The sequence below is a fragment of the Apus apus genome, chromosome 10 (assembly GCF_020740795.1).
Source record: "Apus apus isolate bApuApu2 chromosome 10, bApuApu2.pri.cur, whole genome shotgun sequence".
NCBI classification, from domain to species: Eukaryota; Metazoa; Chordata; class Aves; order Apodiformes; family Apodidae; genus Apus; species Apus apus.
Window position 1 is genome coordinate 11,814,905 of NC_067291.1, and position 18,002 is coordinate 11,832,906.

Below are 18,002 nucleotides of genomic sequence, written 5' to 3' on the forward strand. Positions count from 1 at the left end.
CATTGCTACAAAAGGCAATTAGGGGAATTTTCTTCCTTCCAAAAATACCAATATTGTCTCAAATTCAGGACTGTTTATAGAAATTCACCAAGAATTGTGGTTAAGTGAAACTTAACCATTTTAACAGTACAAACATTGAATAACTTCCTTAATCTAGGTTTAGGTTGACAAAATATGGGCAAGTAACAGATAATTTTGCAAAAACCTGCAAACATCTGAAATACACGTTGTTTTCTTATTAGCTCTTGGCCAGAAGACACTCATTGTCTAACACAACACACAGTAAGCTAACTGGGGAAGCACAGTGATTAATGTATTTACAACAGTTTAGGAAAACTAAAGCTGGGAAGTTCAGGAAGACTGCTTGCTGGACTTACAACTCTGTGACCTACACGCAGAAATAGTGTACTACGTATGAATTCTAAAAACTGTGATTATTTACTGGAAGTCACTGCACAGCAACAAGGCCCAACCAAAAAGATAAGAAAAAAAAAGTGGTTTGGGAAATCTGTCAGCTTTTTAACTTAGATCACCAATATCACCAGCACATATTCCTCAGTCAACTAGTTGCACCAGGAAAGGCCAGGCTGGGGTGCAATATGTTGCACAGTTCCCAACTCTTTTTGATCCTCAGTGAGACCCACTGGCATAATTTAAAGTAGGTCTCCATAAGGTCATTAATGGATAAAATTTTTCTTACCAATTTTGAACAGCAAAGTTACCTCATCCAAAACTTTTCAGAAGTTCTCAAAAGAACCAAAGCTAACTAAAAGGCTGTTCAATACAATAGTATTGAGTCAGAAACCCTACTTAATTTTCAGTGGTATACACTTAGAATTAATAATTCAACTTGTAAACTGATCCCCTCATGTCTGTTTGTATGTGTGCACATATACACCAGCAAGCTTACACACATGAAAAATGAGTCCAAGACAGAGGGCTGCCTGAAAAACAAGAGAATGTTCATGTTTTGGCAAAACACTCTTTTGCTTTTACTGGCATGTAATACCAGGCTGCACTAGGCATATTTTAGCAATAATGATCAAAGCACAGGCTTTCCCTGAAGATTAATGACTGGCTAAGAGGATAGTTTGAGGTCTGTTTACCCCAGCTGGTCCTTAATTCCCAGGAAAAGCATCTGCAAAGCTTATTATTGCTATAAACTTAGGATGGAGGGAGGGGTTATGCCATTTCAAATGATATGTACAATGACTTTTTAGAGACTTAACATCTTGTGTATTAGCCAGACTGTTTAAACCATCTCTTAAAGAACTATTAATCTTGAAAGTAAATAACTTCATACTTCCGTAGCAGCACACTTCATGTAAGCACTGCAAACTCCTTTACAACCAATTCATTAACCCCCCCTCGGCCCCCGCCTGCTTCCATGGCAAGTGAGGAAAGAGATATTCAAGGATCATTTCGCTCTTCATTGAAATACAGCTACATCTGGGTGCAGAATGAAATCTGTTTAGCAGCAGACAGAAATCCTACCTAATATTTAGGACAGAAAGCAAAGAATACCGTATTTACTTTACACTGAAGAGGACTTAGCTACACAGAAAGCAACTGCTTGACCTAACAGAAGCTAATGTGTAACACTCTTGGAAAATATGCATGTGGTTTTTCAGACAGGTTGTGAATCTCTTATCCACACTGCTGAACAGCTACTCATAGGAATCATTCCACGGATTTAATGGAGGAACAGGTCCAGTTTGAGTAAGTACTTTCCAGTCTGAATCTTATCACAGCGGTCAAGAATGTCATGGCCTGCCAGAAGTTCCCAAAAGCCAGCACTTAAGACAGAAATGTTATTCCATAAAATATACTGAATTCTCAGTTATCATGAACATGCATCTTAAAATTATATATATAAAACCAACAAAGATAACACGCTAAGCTTAAATTCACATCAAATTCTTGATTATTAATAGTAATTGGCTCAAGAAGAGCCTATGGATTTTAAGTTATTGTAATGTGGCAACTAACTGACAGGTTAGATTCAAATCTTGAAGGTGTTTCATTTAATTGTATATACGTTAGCAGTCATGTTTAGACTTGAAGTAGGCTCTATATTATACTTTCCTGTATATTTTCCCACAGACGTAATCTAAACAACAACAAAACAAGTTGTTTTTAGCACCATTATAAAAAATAATAATAACTGGATGTTCCAAATTAAGCATGTGATTCAAACACATCTTTAGAAAGGATGAATAAACCAAACAGGATTAATTTCTTAAGACTCCAATGATCGAAAGCCTATTCAGGGCCAGAAAAAATATTCACGGCCTGGAATAGGATTTGCATAAAGCAAACTATGCTCTAAAAAAGCCTTTCCTTTTCTTGCAGAAATAAACCTGCTTCACTTTGTGGAGGAAGATTTAGAAAAGTGTGCAATAGTTTTGCCAACAAAGAAACTCTTTTCTGCTTGCATCCTACTGAAGTTTCCGTATCTGTCACTCTCTTTTAAAAAAAGATAGGTTTAATAATGAATACACCCTCAATTTAGGTCTAGATTCTTCATTATCAGTTTGTAAGGTAGACAGCAAACTAAGTGGATACAAACAACCCAGTGGAATATGGTTTAAAAATGCATACTTCCAATTATTTGTTCTTATTATCTGAAACAGAGCTCTTAAAAAATACACTAAATTTCCTCAAGTGCTGCACTCACTTTGGAAAGAGGCCATTTTGGAAAGATGCAAAGATTTTTGGAAAACCAACTTCCAACATGTTTGAATTTATTTGTGTGCCTAAATCCTTTCCTGTAATTAAAAGGGCCTTTCAAACCACCAGGACATGGGCTCTCTACAGCTGGAAGGAATGATCCTTCTGCTCTATGACAACTTTTAGCTTGTTCCAACATACCTCCTACATGAAAGCATTCATAAATGGAAAAGAAGCTGATCTCATTTTTGCAGGCAGGTGTGATGCAAAACAGCAGACTAGCCTGATTGCTAGACACCCATATCTATACTTACTGGAAAACACTCTGGACATTAAAAGGGGCCACTGCCTGTTCATGACAAGACATGAGTAACAGAATTCGTAAGCACAGTAACACATGGTATTTCCAGTCACACACTTAACTGTGAAGGCTCCAAAGGAAGCAGAAGAACTCTGCTGGTATGTGCTTTCTCAAACCTTTAACTTTAATGTGCATAGCAGGGTGCAGGATAACAACAACAACAAAGGTGTTGTTTATGAAAAAAGCTGATTTTTATGTTCTTATAAAAGAACCATGTTTATGAAAAATGCTGGGTAGGCTGACATTATTTATTAGCACATCATTGTGTGATCTCACATTTAATCACTTTGTTAATTTCCTGTTTTATACATATATAATGAATCCATGGTTTTGGTGCGATTTTTGTTTGCTTGGTTTATTTTATTTTATTTAGCCTTGGCTGAGCCATTTTCTCTGGCTTCAGGCTCCCTACAGATACCCTGACTAGCCCAGATCTACGTAATTTTGAAAGAGAATACCTATGATATTGTGATCCTCTGTTTTTTTGTTTGGGGGATTTATATTTTTTTCCTTTTCATTTTTACTACTGGTATGCTGTTTAAATAAAATTTTATTGGCTCCATATTCCACTATTCAGACTACTTCAGACAGGTACGGCATATGAGCTCAGTTGGTACTATATGAGAACACAAGAAGACAAAGATAAGATTATACAGAGATTCCAACAAATATAACCGAAATCAAATGGCCTGGCAATCCAAACAAGATTCAGACAGCAAAGATAATCATAAAGATAATCCACTGAGTAATACATATGTTAGTACCCAAGTCTTCATTGGTCTTTAGCTTCTATTGCATCAGGTATATCACCTAGACCTGTGCAAAATTAATATAAAGTGAGGCTAAGACAGATTGGTGTACAAAAAAAGGTACCAAAAAAGCAGCTACTTCACTGATTTAAAGCAGGTTAATGTTGAATTCTAGTACAATTTAGCTGCAGAACATTTTCGGGAACATGATAATGTCAGCAATGTTTCAAAACACAATCCTATCCTAAATCTCAGGAATTACTAAACATTTCTAAACACTTTTGACAAAGCATCTCCAAGAACAGTAGTTTCACAGATGTTCCCGAGTGTATAAACTGATTTGTAGCATTTTTATCATACATCCATGTGTGTTAAGATGAACAGAACTACCCAGCTGTCAGTGTGAGCAACTGTGTCTGGCAAAAAAAATTCCCAGTTTAAACACCTCCATAGAAGCACACCACCAATTTTTTACTTTAGAGTAATTGCAAACTCAACAAATCAGATCACAAAAAAAACCCCGAACAACACCAAACAGGAAAAATCATAGAAATACAGGTTTAAGCATATTGTTTTATATATTAAACATAATATTTTAAGAACCTAATTATGTTTTTTCCTCAGTAAGGATTTAGTACTGCTCTTGCTTCACAGTCAATACGAGTTTTGCTATAATGGTAAGGAAGGTAGGATACAAACTAAAAAACAGCATTCCTGACTTCAGCACAAACACCTTTTATTCCCAGGCATGTCATTCATAACTGAATCTACCAAAATACGTTTCCCCGATTTCGAACGTATTTATTATGAATCATGCTCCAATTTCAGCATCAACTGGGTAAGTTAGAACTTATTCAAGCACAGAAACCAAACTGTGCTCTGAGCTCTTATATTTTTATAGCAATCAGTATTTGAGAAAATTGCATTGTAGAGAGCAGTTTTAATTGACTTTGAAAATACGTAACTTCTAATGAAAACAATGGCATTATCATCCAAATAATATACATATGCCCAAAAGATTACAACTCCACCTGTAAGACTTGATATATATCATGCTATATCAGAAAATGTTTAGGTACTACACATGACATTGATACATAAGCACCAACAGCTCTTATGACTACATATCTATGCTGCCATCATGAAAGCACTATCACATTTATTGATATAGTGAAGCAGAAAAAACAACTTTATGCTATTAATGGGACCACTGCTTTTGTACTAAGCTTTTGCATGTTGGGGTTATGCCTGAACTTATTTCCTGACAGAAAATCAAGAATACTGAGAAAACCAATGTTCAGGAAGTTGTTCCCAATACGAATAATAAATATAGCTTCTAGAGACAATTTAATTCATCCTGTCAAAGAAACAACCAACTTGTTTCACTTAGTTAACATTTATTATATGGGGATTCTTTGACAAAAAATTATGGTACTCATTTTGTTCCAATTACTGTAATTATTGAATATTTACCTGTATCAGGATAGAAGACAGTAAAGAATAAAGATTATTTCATTATGAAAAAAATGCTTGTAAATCTATACTAAACCTTAGCTTCTATAAACACCAGATTAAAAAAAATGCTAAATCATGAACATAACCGGCTTACATCTGAGTCATGTTAAAGTACCAGTCAACTATCCAAACTGTTTTTGGTAAATACAGTGAATTCCCTACTTTCTTCATCTATTGTACCCATTATATTTATGTCTGAAGGACCAGAAAGTACATTTAACTGTTATTTCCAAGCACTGTCCATGTGCCTCCAATGTAATATATCACCAGTGCAGTCTTTGATTTAATTGGTGCTGTCACTCATTTTTGTGCACTAACACATGTAGGAGCTCCAAACGCCAAAATACTCTTGCCTTTTTTTTTTTCTGTGCTACATACCAGATTTTGTAACCTGTGTCAAGCTACCTCCAACGCTCACAACTTGTGAACAGAGGCCAACAATGAGCCTCCCCAGACACTAAATCATAATCTTCATGTTTTTCGTATTTCACATTCTAGCCACAGTTTCAACATCCATACCCCGTGACATTAGGGAAGAATAAATCAACAAGGATGACAGCTCCCTTGTAGAGACTGGTACGGCCCTGGGATCTGCCACACCCAACACCCACAGCTTCTACCAGATGTCTTGAAGGGTTCTGCAGGATTAACCCCTTCAGGATCAACTAAGGGGTTTGAGCTGAACCTTTATTAAAAGTAATTGCTCTTTCTACTCTTTTTGTAGAAAGAGGTGAAAAAAACAACACACACCTTGATCAAGCTTAATAAAACTTTGACTAATTAAAAGGGAGCTATCAGTGATAATGAGGCAAATTATTCCTTGTACTTTCTTAAAGACAGGAATTAGAGGTTAAGAGTTAGTGTTTTACAGCATTCCTTCTTTCATACCATGCTGTGGTCCCACACGTTTATCAGAAATGACACAGTAAAAATTTCAAAACAATTTTAAGTTCACTTTTACAGACCTAGGAAGCTGCTTTACCTTTTTGGAATAAGAATGCCCATTAACTGCCCTTCAGCGAAACAAGACTATTCAGACCTTAAATCAACAGGATTTCTAATCCAAAATCCGTACAGTAAACTCTACAACTGTTTCTCTGAGTCTGATACAGCCCCAGGGACATAAATTTGCATGCAACTTCTAAGTTTGTGAACAGTCCCTGGGCTTAAAGTTGAACATGTGCTTAAGTACTTTGTTCAGTCAGGGTCTTAGACAGCTACTTTAAAACAAAAACAGAAGCCATGTAAAGAGCAAGGCTGTTAAAGACAATTTTTCTCCATAAATATTGTACCAAAGGAAAAAAATGTAACAAAATAAAACTACTGATTCCTAGAAGCACATTATGAACCAACATTAAGTAAACAGCAGCTGAAAAGCCATCAGCCAATATTAATGCATGCCACTTAACATAAAATAATAGACTAAATTTAATTTTAAAATAACAATAATAAATGTGAACTGTATCCAAGGTTGTCTGTACAGTATTGCAGGTAGAAGTATCTGTGGATATAAAGGAGGAAGTGGTCACAGCCTTCAGAGCAAGACCAGCCCCTATTCTTCACCTAGTTTATTTTGTGGATTTAAAAGTAGTTATCTAGCAATTTTGTTTGTCTCTCCTGTACAAGATGTGTTCACCTCTCCAGCTTGTATGTGGCTTTTCATAAAAAATAACATGGTAGAAAATATTGCAAGGCTAGCACTATTGAAAAATGTGTCTGTGAATATTTTACTTCCTAAAACTACTTCTGATTTGCTTTCCAGTGGGCTGGGATTCACATGGAACATCAGTACTTCTTTAAACACTCAGAAAAAATACCTTTCAGGTTTCCATCATTTGTGGAAGAAATTACAAAGAAAGTAACAGTTATTTCAGCTCTAGTTGAAAATAAACATACAATAATCAGCTTTGAACTTGGTCTGAAAAACTTAACATGCCTGCAACTATTTTTCATTTGTGGAACATGCCACTAATAATGACAAAAACACTTGCAGTAACTATCCACTGTTCACAAGAAACAAACTCAGATGCAGTTTTTATAATTTAAATTAAATGCTCATAAATACCAACACTTATGGGCTAAGGGCATACTCTCATTTACCAACATTTCAAGACAGAGAACTAATATATCACTGTATGGTTTGCACCAGTATCTTCCCTTCCCCCCCCACCCCGTTTTATTCTTTATACATGTGCTGTATGAGCTAAAGGGTTAAGTAACCATTATATTCTAAAGAGCAAACTGTTTGCCTTAGGGCCATCTCCTCCTTACTCCTGATGAATTGCCTGACACTTCATGTATCATACATTACTTTTCACTAGGAAGTAACATTTGGTTCCAGTCTTACACCATAGACCCGACTTCGGAAGTCTGAAGCAATATGGCATAGACCTAAAAAAATTAAAGTATATCACCAACCCCTAAATAGTCTGTACCCCTAAATAACGATGTACTAATTTATAAATAAGTATGATTGTACTTAAAACAATGGCTACAGAATATATAAAGAGAAATTCTATGCACATTAAGATGAATTAAAGATCAACTGTGAGAATCAATTTTCTGAGTGACAAGACACTTTTCTGAACTAGAATAAAAGAAATGGTAATGTTATTGAGGGCTTTGAACTACAAGTGTTTGTATAGACAGAATCTAAACACAACCATAACACAGTTTTTTAAAAAAGAATTATCACAAACAGGATTTAAGTAGAAACAGCCGAACAAGTGGCTGGCAGAAACTGACCTAGGTTTTAGCACAAAGGTGCAGTATTGATTTTTTTCAGTGCATTCTGCAGAGAAAAATAGGTAAAAGTCCTGCTTGGAACAACACTAGGAAAGCAAAGGTGAAAATAGGGACACTGACTTCTGGCTTAGATTTGTCACTAAACATTTTGATGCTCATTTTCAAACACAGCCTCCAGTGTGTTGTCACTTACGTGTGTCAGAACTTGCTCAAGAAGTACAAAGGCAATATTTTTTTTGTTTGTTTTAATATATATATAAATAATATATATATACTTGCCAGTGCTCAACTTTTCCAGGCTATTCCAAAGCCAGATTAATGACATACCATCCAAATAAACTATATTGACTTTGCAAACTAAAATACTTCAGTAAGTACTTCAGAGCAGTGTACAAAGCTCTTCAAATACTATATGAGACAGTAAACAACCTTTTATAATTAAAAAGGGGGGTTGAAGTTTTTATTAGGCAGAGATTGAACTTAAAGAGTCAGAATGACAGTTTTCTCTTAATTTTAAACATTTTCTCTTGCTGTCTTTCTTCCTAGCAAAAAGCTATACTTAATGGATAAGTTTTATATAATCCTGCATCACATTATTTACTTACCAAGCTGTGCGTTTCAGGATATAGATGTTCCCCCATTAAATGGTTCAAGCTACAGAGACCAAATTCAGGTGAACAGGCCTGGAATAGTGTGCTGTTTTATGGTGGAAGGAGCTCCTTCCATTAACTATGCATCTGATGCATTTATGACAAGAGTACTAAAGAAAAAACACGATTTAAAAAAATAAGAAAAAAATCAGCAGACAAAATCAGGACCTGGTGCAGAAAGCAGAGCTGTTGGCTGGAGGATCTGCTTCTGAGCTTGGCCCAATTTCCTGTGATCTTAGGCTAACCGATTGTAAGACACCAGGAGTTCCACATACAGTTTCCACTGCCAGTGCTCCACACCTCTGAATCACCAGTGCACCTTCCTCCCTTAACGTTCCTTACCACAAAGGTACAGCAAGGGTTAATTCATAAACATTTATAAAGTGCTTAAGACTGCAGAAGCTCTGGATTGCAGGCTATGCAAGGACCAAACATGAATTTTAATCAAAATACATCTCTTAGAGGAAGGAAGTGGCCAGTGTAACAGCTACCAGAACAAAGAGGAGAAAGGATGCCTTTCTTGAACACACCATGTTCAAAATATTCAGTGTAAAAAAATAATAAATAATTGCTCCTGCAGTGGGGAACAAGGACAAGAAGCAGGCTGAGATGACAGTCTTTAGGGGAAGCAGGGGGATAGGAATAGCTGAGGTAAAGCAGTGGGCACAGAGCTCAGGAAACTGTATTTCTCAAACAACAGCTGTCAGCAAACAGATACAAAATTCATTTACAAAACAGAAGTCTGAGATCTCCCTAGTTAGCTTATTTAACAGCCTGTTTATTGTTACCAATAAACACAGGGAGGTGAAGATCTATGTGTGAAGTTCTACAGTTTCTGCTCTTTAAATCCTATTATACAGCTGACGAACACAGTTCTGTATGTTTTACTTCAGAGCTTTTTTGCTTATGTGAAAAATAACATTAAAAAATACCTGATAAAAAAATACTGAAAGTTGCAAAGTCGAAACTTACCCTGCTAAGATATGCCAAAGGGCTTGCATATATGTGTGCACCACAATTCTGTTCTGTGTTTTACAGTACGACTATCTGATTATTCCATTAAACAGGACGAGACATATCAAAGATAACAAATAAGTCAGCATTATCCTTTACATGTCCCGAGTGAACCAATTCCCCTAGAAGGCACATCGTTATAAATAAATTAGTACCATAACGCAGAAGGCAGCCAGATTAAAAGCATCCAGGCAAACATGATTCCTAACTTGAGAAAGTACAATAGAACTGGAGCACGTTCTGGAACTTTCCTGATGGTAAGCCTATGTCAGTTTCACAGTCATTTTGCCTACACATATGTGTATTTCTGTAATTCCCTACGACCACAGAAACCGTTCCTTCACCCGTATCAATGTCTTTCCAAGGTAGCAATTAACCGGCCTCGAAAACCACCCAAGTATCCTAGCAGAAATGGCAAAAACTCATGCCCTCTGGCAGTTAAAAGCAACAGCAAAACTGAGGCGAAAAGCAACCCCGTACTTGGCCGGAGCACAAGCAAGACCAAGTGACCTATGCCTGGGCCCCCGAGGCGTTTCTCTCGGCGCCCGGGGACACGAGGGGAGGCAGAGGGGCTGCTTTGCTGACGAAGCTCCCGCCGCGCCCCGGCCCGTCCCGCCTGCCGGGCCGCGCCGCCCCCGACGCTCCGTCCCCGCCGGCCCCGGGAGCCGCGGCGGGCGGTGCCACGTGCGGGCGGCGCCGCGGGGCGGCAGGAGGGCGAGGCGGCGGCCGCACGGGGGGCTCGGGCTGAGCCAGCCCCGGCAGCACGGCTGGCTCCGGGCTCAGGCGGCCTTGCCCGCAGCGCCAGTTCAGCCGCGGCCTACCCGAGAGGCCTCAGCTGCGTTTTCTCCCTTCCCAAGGCCGCGCTACGTAACCCCGAGGTCCCCTCGGGCCGCCGGCGGTGGAAAAGCCGCCCGCCAGCTCCCCTTGACCCGCCAGAGAAGTACTTACCGACTCCATGTCCTACGGGGCGACGGCGCCCGCGGCTCAGGGCCTGGTCCCGAAGCGACTCGAGCCTGGCGGCAGCGTCCCCGCTGCCCCCAGCAGGAGCGGTTCCGTATCCCTCATGATTTAACACCCGCTCCAAGGAGCTGGGGGAGGGTGACAGGCTGATGGTCACCTGCGCGGCTGTCACCCCCCGCTGGGCGGCCCCGCTCCGCCCCGCCACACCTGGGAGCCCTTTGCAGCCCGGCCGGCCCGGGCCGCGCTCTGAGGGGCCGCCACCGCAGCTGCCCCGGCCCCGCCGCCCCCGCCCCGCGCCTCCCGCGCCAGCCTCGGGCTCCGCTCCGTGCGGGGAGAGCGGGCCCCGAGAGTTCCCTCGCAGCCCGGCGGAGCGTCGCCGGGCCCAGGGCGCTGCGGGACACGGGACGAGGCCCAGGAGGTTCCTCCACCGGGTTCCAGAGCTACTTTGGGCACGCGGGCAGTGCTTCTGGCGTGGAGAAGGCCACAGCTCAGGAAGGGTGAAGAGCACGGTCCTCGATTCCTCCCCCGAGTCTCTGGTGGGGACCCGCAGCCGCTGAGGGACGGTGCTCAGGCCTCTGACGTGAGGTGCGCTTCCCTGCCAGTGCATCTGTGAGAAAAAGACTTCAATGAAAAGTCTGAATTTGATTTCCGAACCGGCGTGGAATGGGACTTGCTCCCACATCCGTGTGTGAAGGGAACTTGGGCAAGTGCCAAGTTTTTTCCTTCTTAGAGGCTTCCACAGCCACCAGTGTAGTCAACAATGGAAAAGCGAATACTTGTCTGAAGTCCATTTGTCTTCCCAAGAAGAAACACTCAGTTTAGAAATGTTGACTCCAAGGTATGGATCATATGGATCTCTATATGTATAAAAAAGAAACTTGCGTCTTCGTTGTGTACCATATACAAATTATATTTCTGCATACTGCGTACACAGAACATAGCGGGAAAATATCTTAGCACCTTCTTGACAAAATAATTATCATAGAATCATAGAATACCAGCTCAGAAGGGAGCTCAAGGATCATCTAGTCCAACCTTAACTACTACCTTTTAAACTAGGCTAAAAGGTTACTGTACTATTGGGGGAGATCAGTTTGCATGGACATAATTAAACCTCTACAGTTTTATGATTTGTTAAATAATGCGTACTTCTGAAGGATCACTGTACATGATTTCATGTAGCAATAGACAAACATAGTGAGATGCTCATATGATGTACAAAATTTCAGCCCTTTAATCACTTTATGCTCTCTGCAATCTCATAGAGTTTTAGTGAAAATCGTAAGTCAACCAGCTCTCCACAGTTGATCAAATGAGAAAGTGTTTACAGAATCAACTTACTAATAAGACAGAAATGTTCAAATAATGAATTAAATTAAGCATATTACAGTAGGCAAGCTGGGGATGTAATATGAGGTATTTGATACATTTAATACCTGCACTGAAATTCTTTAATGCCATGTATTTTTATAACTATTCAGAAAACAAGTATCTTTGGGGAAAAAATCATGTTGATTTAATGCTACAAGTGAAGTTGCTACTACTGTTTATTTAGTCTATCAATAAAAATGTGGAAAATACACAACAGAAAAAAGTCTCTTAATCTTTTTAAAATATTTAGCATATGATCACCAAAATAGTGTAGTTTATTAAGCCATCATGTTTCTTTTTCAAGTAAATGGGTCTTTTCAAATTCAGATGATTCAAAAGGCCACTGAGTAGTAGAGATCTTGTAGAGAACGCATTTGGCACAGAATTCTTCTATTTTCTGTCATGATCATCATGATCCTGAAACAGAATAAAAGAATCTTCAATTCTATAAACAGAAGTTTAAATACTCATAATTTTCTTCTTTGAAATGATTGGATGCTCTAAATGCATAGTGCTGAAAGGTTGCCAAGCTAATAGTCCAGTGAGCACTAGGAAGAGATTAATTTTATACCTGGAATGAGTTTATGCAGTTTTCATTCCATTTAGTGAAAGGGCTGGAATGTGAACTAGTGTTTCCTTCATGGTGCAGTGTTGTGTTCAACTCTGGAGTGAAGAGTCAGCCTCTAGAACAGAGAGAGTCTGAATTTAGGACTGTGACCAGCTACAGATGTTAGTCCACAAAAAGTAAATAAAGATGGAATGTCTGAGATGCTCCCTTGCATTTTTTTTCTCAGTATTTTGTTGAATACTCATACTGGTATTCTGAAATCAATGTGAATATTTGGGAATGTAAATAAATTGTGGGCACTTCTGTTTGCTTTGAAACATGCATATATTAAAATGGAGAGATGTGTGCCAGCAAGCTCAGTCTCCTCAATAGAGAGCTCTGCCTGAGGTGTAGCCAGAATTGTAATCTCCAGGTGTGTTCTTTGTACTTTTCAAAGGATGCCTGATCAATATAAAGACACAGAGTGACAGCAAGGCAATGGATCTCCTTCCACAAACTAGGTTAGCCAACAGTAACCAGCAGAGGAGATTCAGAGTTCCAGATCAGGTTTGGAAACTGGGCCTTTAAAGATTTTCAGAGAAGTTGTATTAAATTGTCTTTTGTATTCCTGTTGTTCACTGTTGACTGTTCAATACCTCAGGAATGTATTTCTCAAAACAAAATAAAACAAACCAAAACCAAACCAAAACAAGCATTTCTGATTATTCATTAAGGTATTTGTTGCAATCTATTGGGCCATACTACCTGGACCAATGTATTGGGTCATCCTATTTGGATTATTCAACTTCTATCCATCAATGTGAAGAAATGTACAAGGAATGGAAGGATGACATCTCTTCCATACCTTTTCCAGAGCATCTAGAGAAGAAAGCAAGCATTTCTTGGAAGAGTTCAGTCTAGGTCACCGTGCAGGAAAAACAGTGCTGAAGGAGGGTTTTTCCTAAGCAAAACTGTAAGTAAATTTTATTTCTGAAAAGTTTTCAGTTCCTAACTGACATTCTTGGTCAGAATTAAGTGGCTTAGGACATTATGAATATGTGGAATGCCAAAGAATGATCAGAAGTAGCAAAAGCATTACAAGAATTGTTCATTTATGCTGTCTGTCATGCGAGGTTGTTATTCCAGACAGAATTTTGTGATGAGAAGAGGCGTTGAGTCATCCATTTTGTCCAAGAACATCTCCACAGCCAACAGTTACAGCTGGTTGATATAACAGAGTCCTAACCTAGAGACTTGCACAGGTAAACTAATGGACTGCTAAATCAGGAAACTGATAACACATTTAAAAGTGTTTGAGAGAATGGCTGGGCCTAGTGGAGTGCTTAATGTAACACTAAATTTCAAATAAATACCCAACCTTCATGCTTAATATTTATATGTTTGCTAAGGAGAAATGTCAGGAACAATGTAGAAGGTTTTGTCAAGAGTAACTTGGAACTTCTTTCAGTTGTTTAGAGATTAGTATTACACAATGCTAAATACAAACCTAGATAAAGTATTCTTTTTTTGAGGCTCTTTGAATCTTAAGTATGACTAAATACAACTTAGAGGTGAAAAGACATGGACACATAAAACTTAAGGCCAGAGATTTCATTAGCTTATATTGTCCAGCTTCTTAAATACTAGAGATCATTACCTTTTTTTCTTGGTCTTGGGTTTAATAAACTGCCACTGCAGACCCCAGCAGCCAAGGAGACATTTTGGACCCCAGGTCAAATTTTCTGACTCCCTTCACCCTCTGATTATTTTCTTTTCTCAGCTGTGACAACTTCACTCCATCATAGTCACTGGCATATTATTATGTACTACATAGAGGAGAAGCAACATTTGCTCGTAATTTGCTTAGAACTGCATTAGAAAAATGAAGAGTTGTACTTACCAGAAGAGTAGAGGGTACAGGGTTAGCTCTGTTGTAAATCAGTGAATCTAACCTGCTAATAATTACTGTATTTTAACTTCATAATAAACATTAGATACAGCTTTTGGTAAACAAAGCTTGTAAATTATTTACAATCTAAAAACTTTGGAAAATGCATCCAAGGTATTCACAGTTTTAACCACTGGGAAAAAAAAATATGTTATCCATGCTAGCTGCACTTTTTTTGTGGAGCCACTCAAGAGTGTCCTGGTGTGATTTCTTATGTAGAGGTAGGATTTCAATACAATGAACAGCATCTCTTTCATCTCTCTTTTTTTCCTTTCTTTTCTTTTTGAGTAAAACATTTGACTGATGCCACAGTGACCTCAGACAACTATGCTTTGTGCTCTTGGCATTTTGGCTCACTGTAGCCAGTAGATAAGAAGGGTGCATGTCCAGCTGTAAAGAAATAATAATCATGCTGCTGAAAATGATATGGTGCTGTTTCACTTCTGGTTCATCTTGTTTCCTCTTGTACCTTTACTGCCTGGTGAAGGTGCAAGGTTTTGCCATCACTCAGCTAAGCAACTGGTTAATAATGCCACGCCAGCTACAGGGTCTCTGTCAGAAGCCAGCTGAGAGATTCTTCTCTCTGTGGGGCCATAAATGTGAGTGGCAATGGTGAAATCAGAAATTGCATGAAATGGCAAATTAATTTATCATTCTGTGGTTGGCAGTGGCATTGCTGCATCATACAATGGGGCTGTAAAAAGCAGAAAAAAGTGTCATAACAAAGAAAGTATTGTTGAATCCTGCTTTTCATTCTTATGAATATAAGCTTCTCAAGGGTATTAATTTGTTTTGGGTAATGTCAAGGTATAAAAATCCAGAGGAAGTACCAGGATATATTTTGAATGTCCACTGCTGTGCACACATGACTACTGTGATCAGTTTTGTGGGCACCAGGTCCTTTCCAGTGGCTGTCTCTGTAACAAACATCGCAAGAGAAGCGAACTTTGGAGTTTTGTTTTCTTTGGCTTGTACAAAACAAGAATGAGGCTTCTTGTGGGCTCCTCTCTGCCCAGGCAGTGAGACAGCTTTCAGAGCTGGACAGTTGTCAGTGTAATTCCAGTGTTTAAAAAGAAGAAAGAAAGTTTGAGTCATCATGACATAATAACTCATGTAAAACTTTCTGAGGCAAACCAGGACTTTTCAGACTCTGTTACAGCTGCGCGAGTGGCGGTTGTCAAGTCTTCATAAATTATATGCTCTTCTGTATAATTATTTTCTTTCACTTTGAGCTTTCTTTAATAAAGATTTTACCATGTGGAATTATAGACCAGTTAGGCTAATTTCATCTGTAGGAAAGATATTTGAAAGATTTTTAACAGATTAGGAGGCGTCTCTAGTAAAAGCATCCTACAGCCTGATTAGTTGTGTGCACATGGTTTAGGAAAAAAGAAGTCATGCTTCACTAGCCTTCTGGAACTCTTTGAAGATAACACTGCCAAGATAGGATGTACTGTGGACATTATATTTTTAGATTTTCAGGAGTCATTTGACAATGTTTTACCCAAGAGATTAATGCTTAAAGAGAGGGGAATGAAGGGGCAAGAGAAGAGTTTGCTCATTAAATTGAAAAGTAGGTCTAAGCAAGAGCAATGAGGAACTAAAAATGTCAGTTTTACGGACTAGAAGAAACAACATTTGTAAGGCTGCAGCAATTCTGCGTATCAAGTTAACTTGTTTACATAAATGGCTTGGATGGATGTACTCTTTTGAAACTAAAATAGGGTCATTATCATTCATTTGTAGTGCTGGTACGTTAAGCATTGTGTATGTTAAGAGACCCTTCCTGCAGCCAAGTAGACACCGTGGAATGAAAGTAGAAGAAAGGAAGTATTATTTTGCTGATTACATAGAAGAGGTTCTGAGGCCTGGGCAGACTTGATCCCAGCCACAGAGTAAAATCAGTAGACATGATGAGTGGACACATTTTCTTAGTCATGAGACGAGATTTGGAGATGATACTTCGCAGCAAACAACAGTAAATTCCAAGGAACAATGAAGTGCTGAAGAGTAAGTATTGACAGCACAACAAATGTGAAATGCATTTCCAGCTAAATACATCTTCTAACCGGAAAAGAAATTTAAAGTTTATCGTAAAGCATATCTTTCAGCATAACTTATGCATCTGTAAGAAATGTAATTTTTATATATAAATTTCTTAACACATTTAGTAGAGTTATCTCTCCATTATGTAAAAAATCCTGGAAAAAAATGGTGCAACATTCCTAAATAAAACTTGCTTTGTTCAAAGATAAATTGCTAGGTTAAAGCCATATCTTAATTATTTCTGTATGTTACAATAAAAAAAATAAACTGCAAGGAGCACTTATGTTGGCCCTCAGCCTATTGATAATGGTCCAGCAGTGACAATTTGAGTGAGTGTGAGAACCACCATGTCTACAAATTGGATTTGAAGTATTAAACTTTGCAAGATGTGAACATGACCACACACATCAAAAGGATGTTCGAGATGCTGGCTGCCTCTTTCTGTGCAACCAATTCCCAGCATAGCAAGCTTAAAATTGTAAGTGGTAGCTGAATTTTTTTAAAGGAATTGCCTATACTGTAATAACGATGATAATAATAATAACAACATCAACAACGATAATAACACTTTAAAGTGTCTCTTTTTAGACTAGAGATCCATCTTGCATTCCTACATGCCTTTATCATATACCTGCTTTAAATACCCTATTTTGAAAAATGAGACCTGACTCTTCTGCTTTGTTTTTGAGTGCCTGAGAATCCTGCCTGACTATGCTTGTGATACAGGATCCAAATTTACTCTTGCAAAGGAGACTTCTTAAGACTTCAGCATAGATAATCTTGATTTACCATGCTATGAAATGGATGAGATTCAGATCTGTCATCTTAAAAAATACTGCTTCTCTCTTCCCAATCTGCTTATCTTCCCAACACTCACATACAGGGAGAGTTCTTGGAACTACTCAGTGCTCCTCTCTGCCTGTCTGTAGTCCACTTGCTTCGTGCATATAGACACATAACTGGCACATAGCTGTGGGAACAAATTCCTGTGAGGCAAGTTAGGGTGGTAGTTTGTAGTATTTGTTACTGCTTGGTTAGTTTATACGCTCTTACGGGTTGGTAAATATAAGGTAATTTTAGGTAGCTTGCTGCTCAATGGAAGTGAGCTAAGCAACCTCTACCCACCATGGGAGAACAGTGCATGCATGGAGAGCTACCATGGATTAGCTAATGCACTGTAAATTCTTACCTTTTCTTACTTCACAGTTAGTGCCTGGAAATAACTTGTTCTGGTTGCTATGTCTAACTTGTTGAACGTCTGAGTGATTGTAGGAACTAATCCATTCATTACCCCAAAGAGCTCTTCTATAGCTGGACTGGTGCAGGCTAAGGACTTTGATCTTAAAGACAAAGGCTCTAATCCTAGTTCTTTATCAATATGATTAATATAATTATGTATGTTTAAGACCATCATAGTCTTTATGCC

General features: G+C 38.8%; 1 protein-coding gene across 1 annotated transcript in view; it reads right to left on the minus strand.

Annotated features, from left to right (window-relative positions):
* Positions 1-11,346, minus strand: part of BNC1 (basonuclin 1) — a 71,851-nt gene extending 60,505 nt beyond the window's left edge. Inside the window, exon 1 of the mRNA XM_051628542.1 lies at positions 10,653-11,346. Within this exon, the coding sequence (XP_051484502.1) occupies positions 10,653-11,346 (694 nt within the window). The remainder of the gene's footprint in view (positions 1-10,652) is intronic.
* Between the last annotated feature and the right edge of the window lie 6,656 nt (positions 11,347-18,002).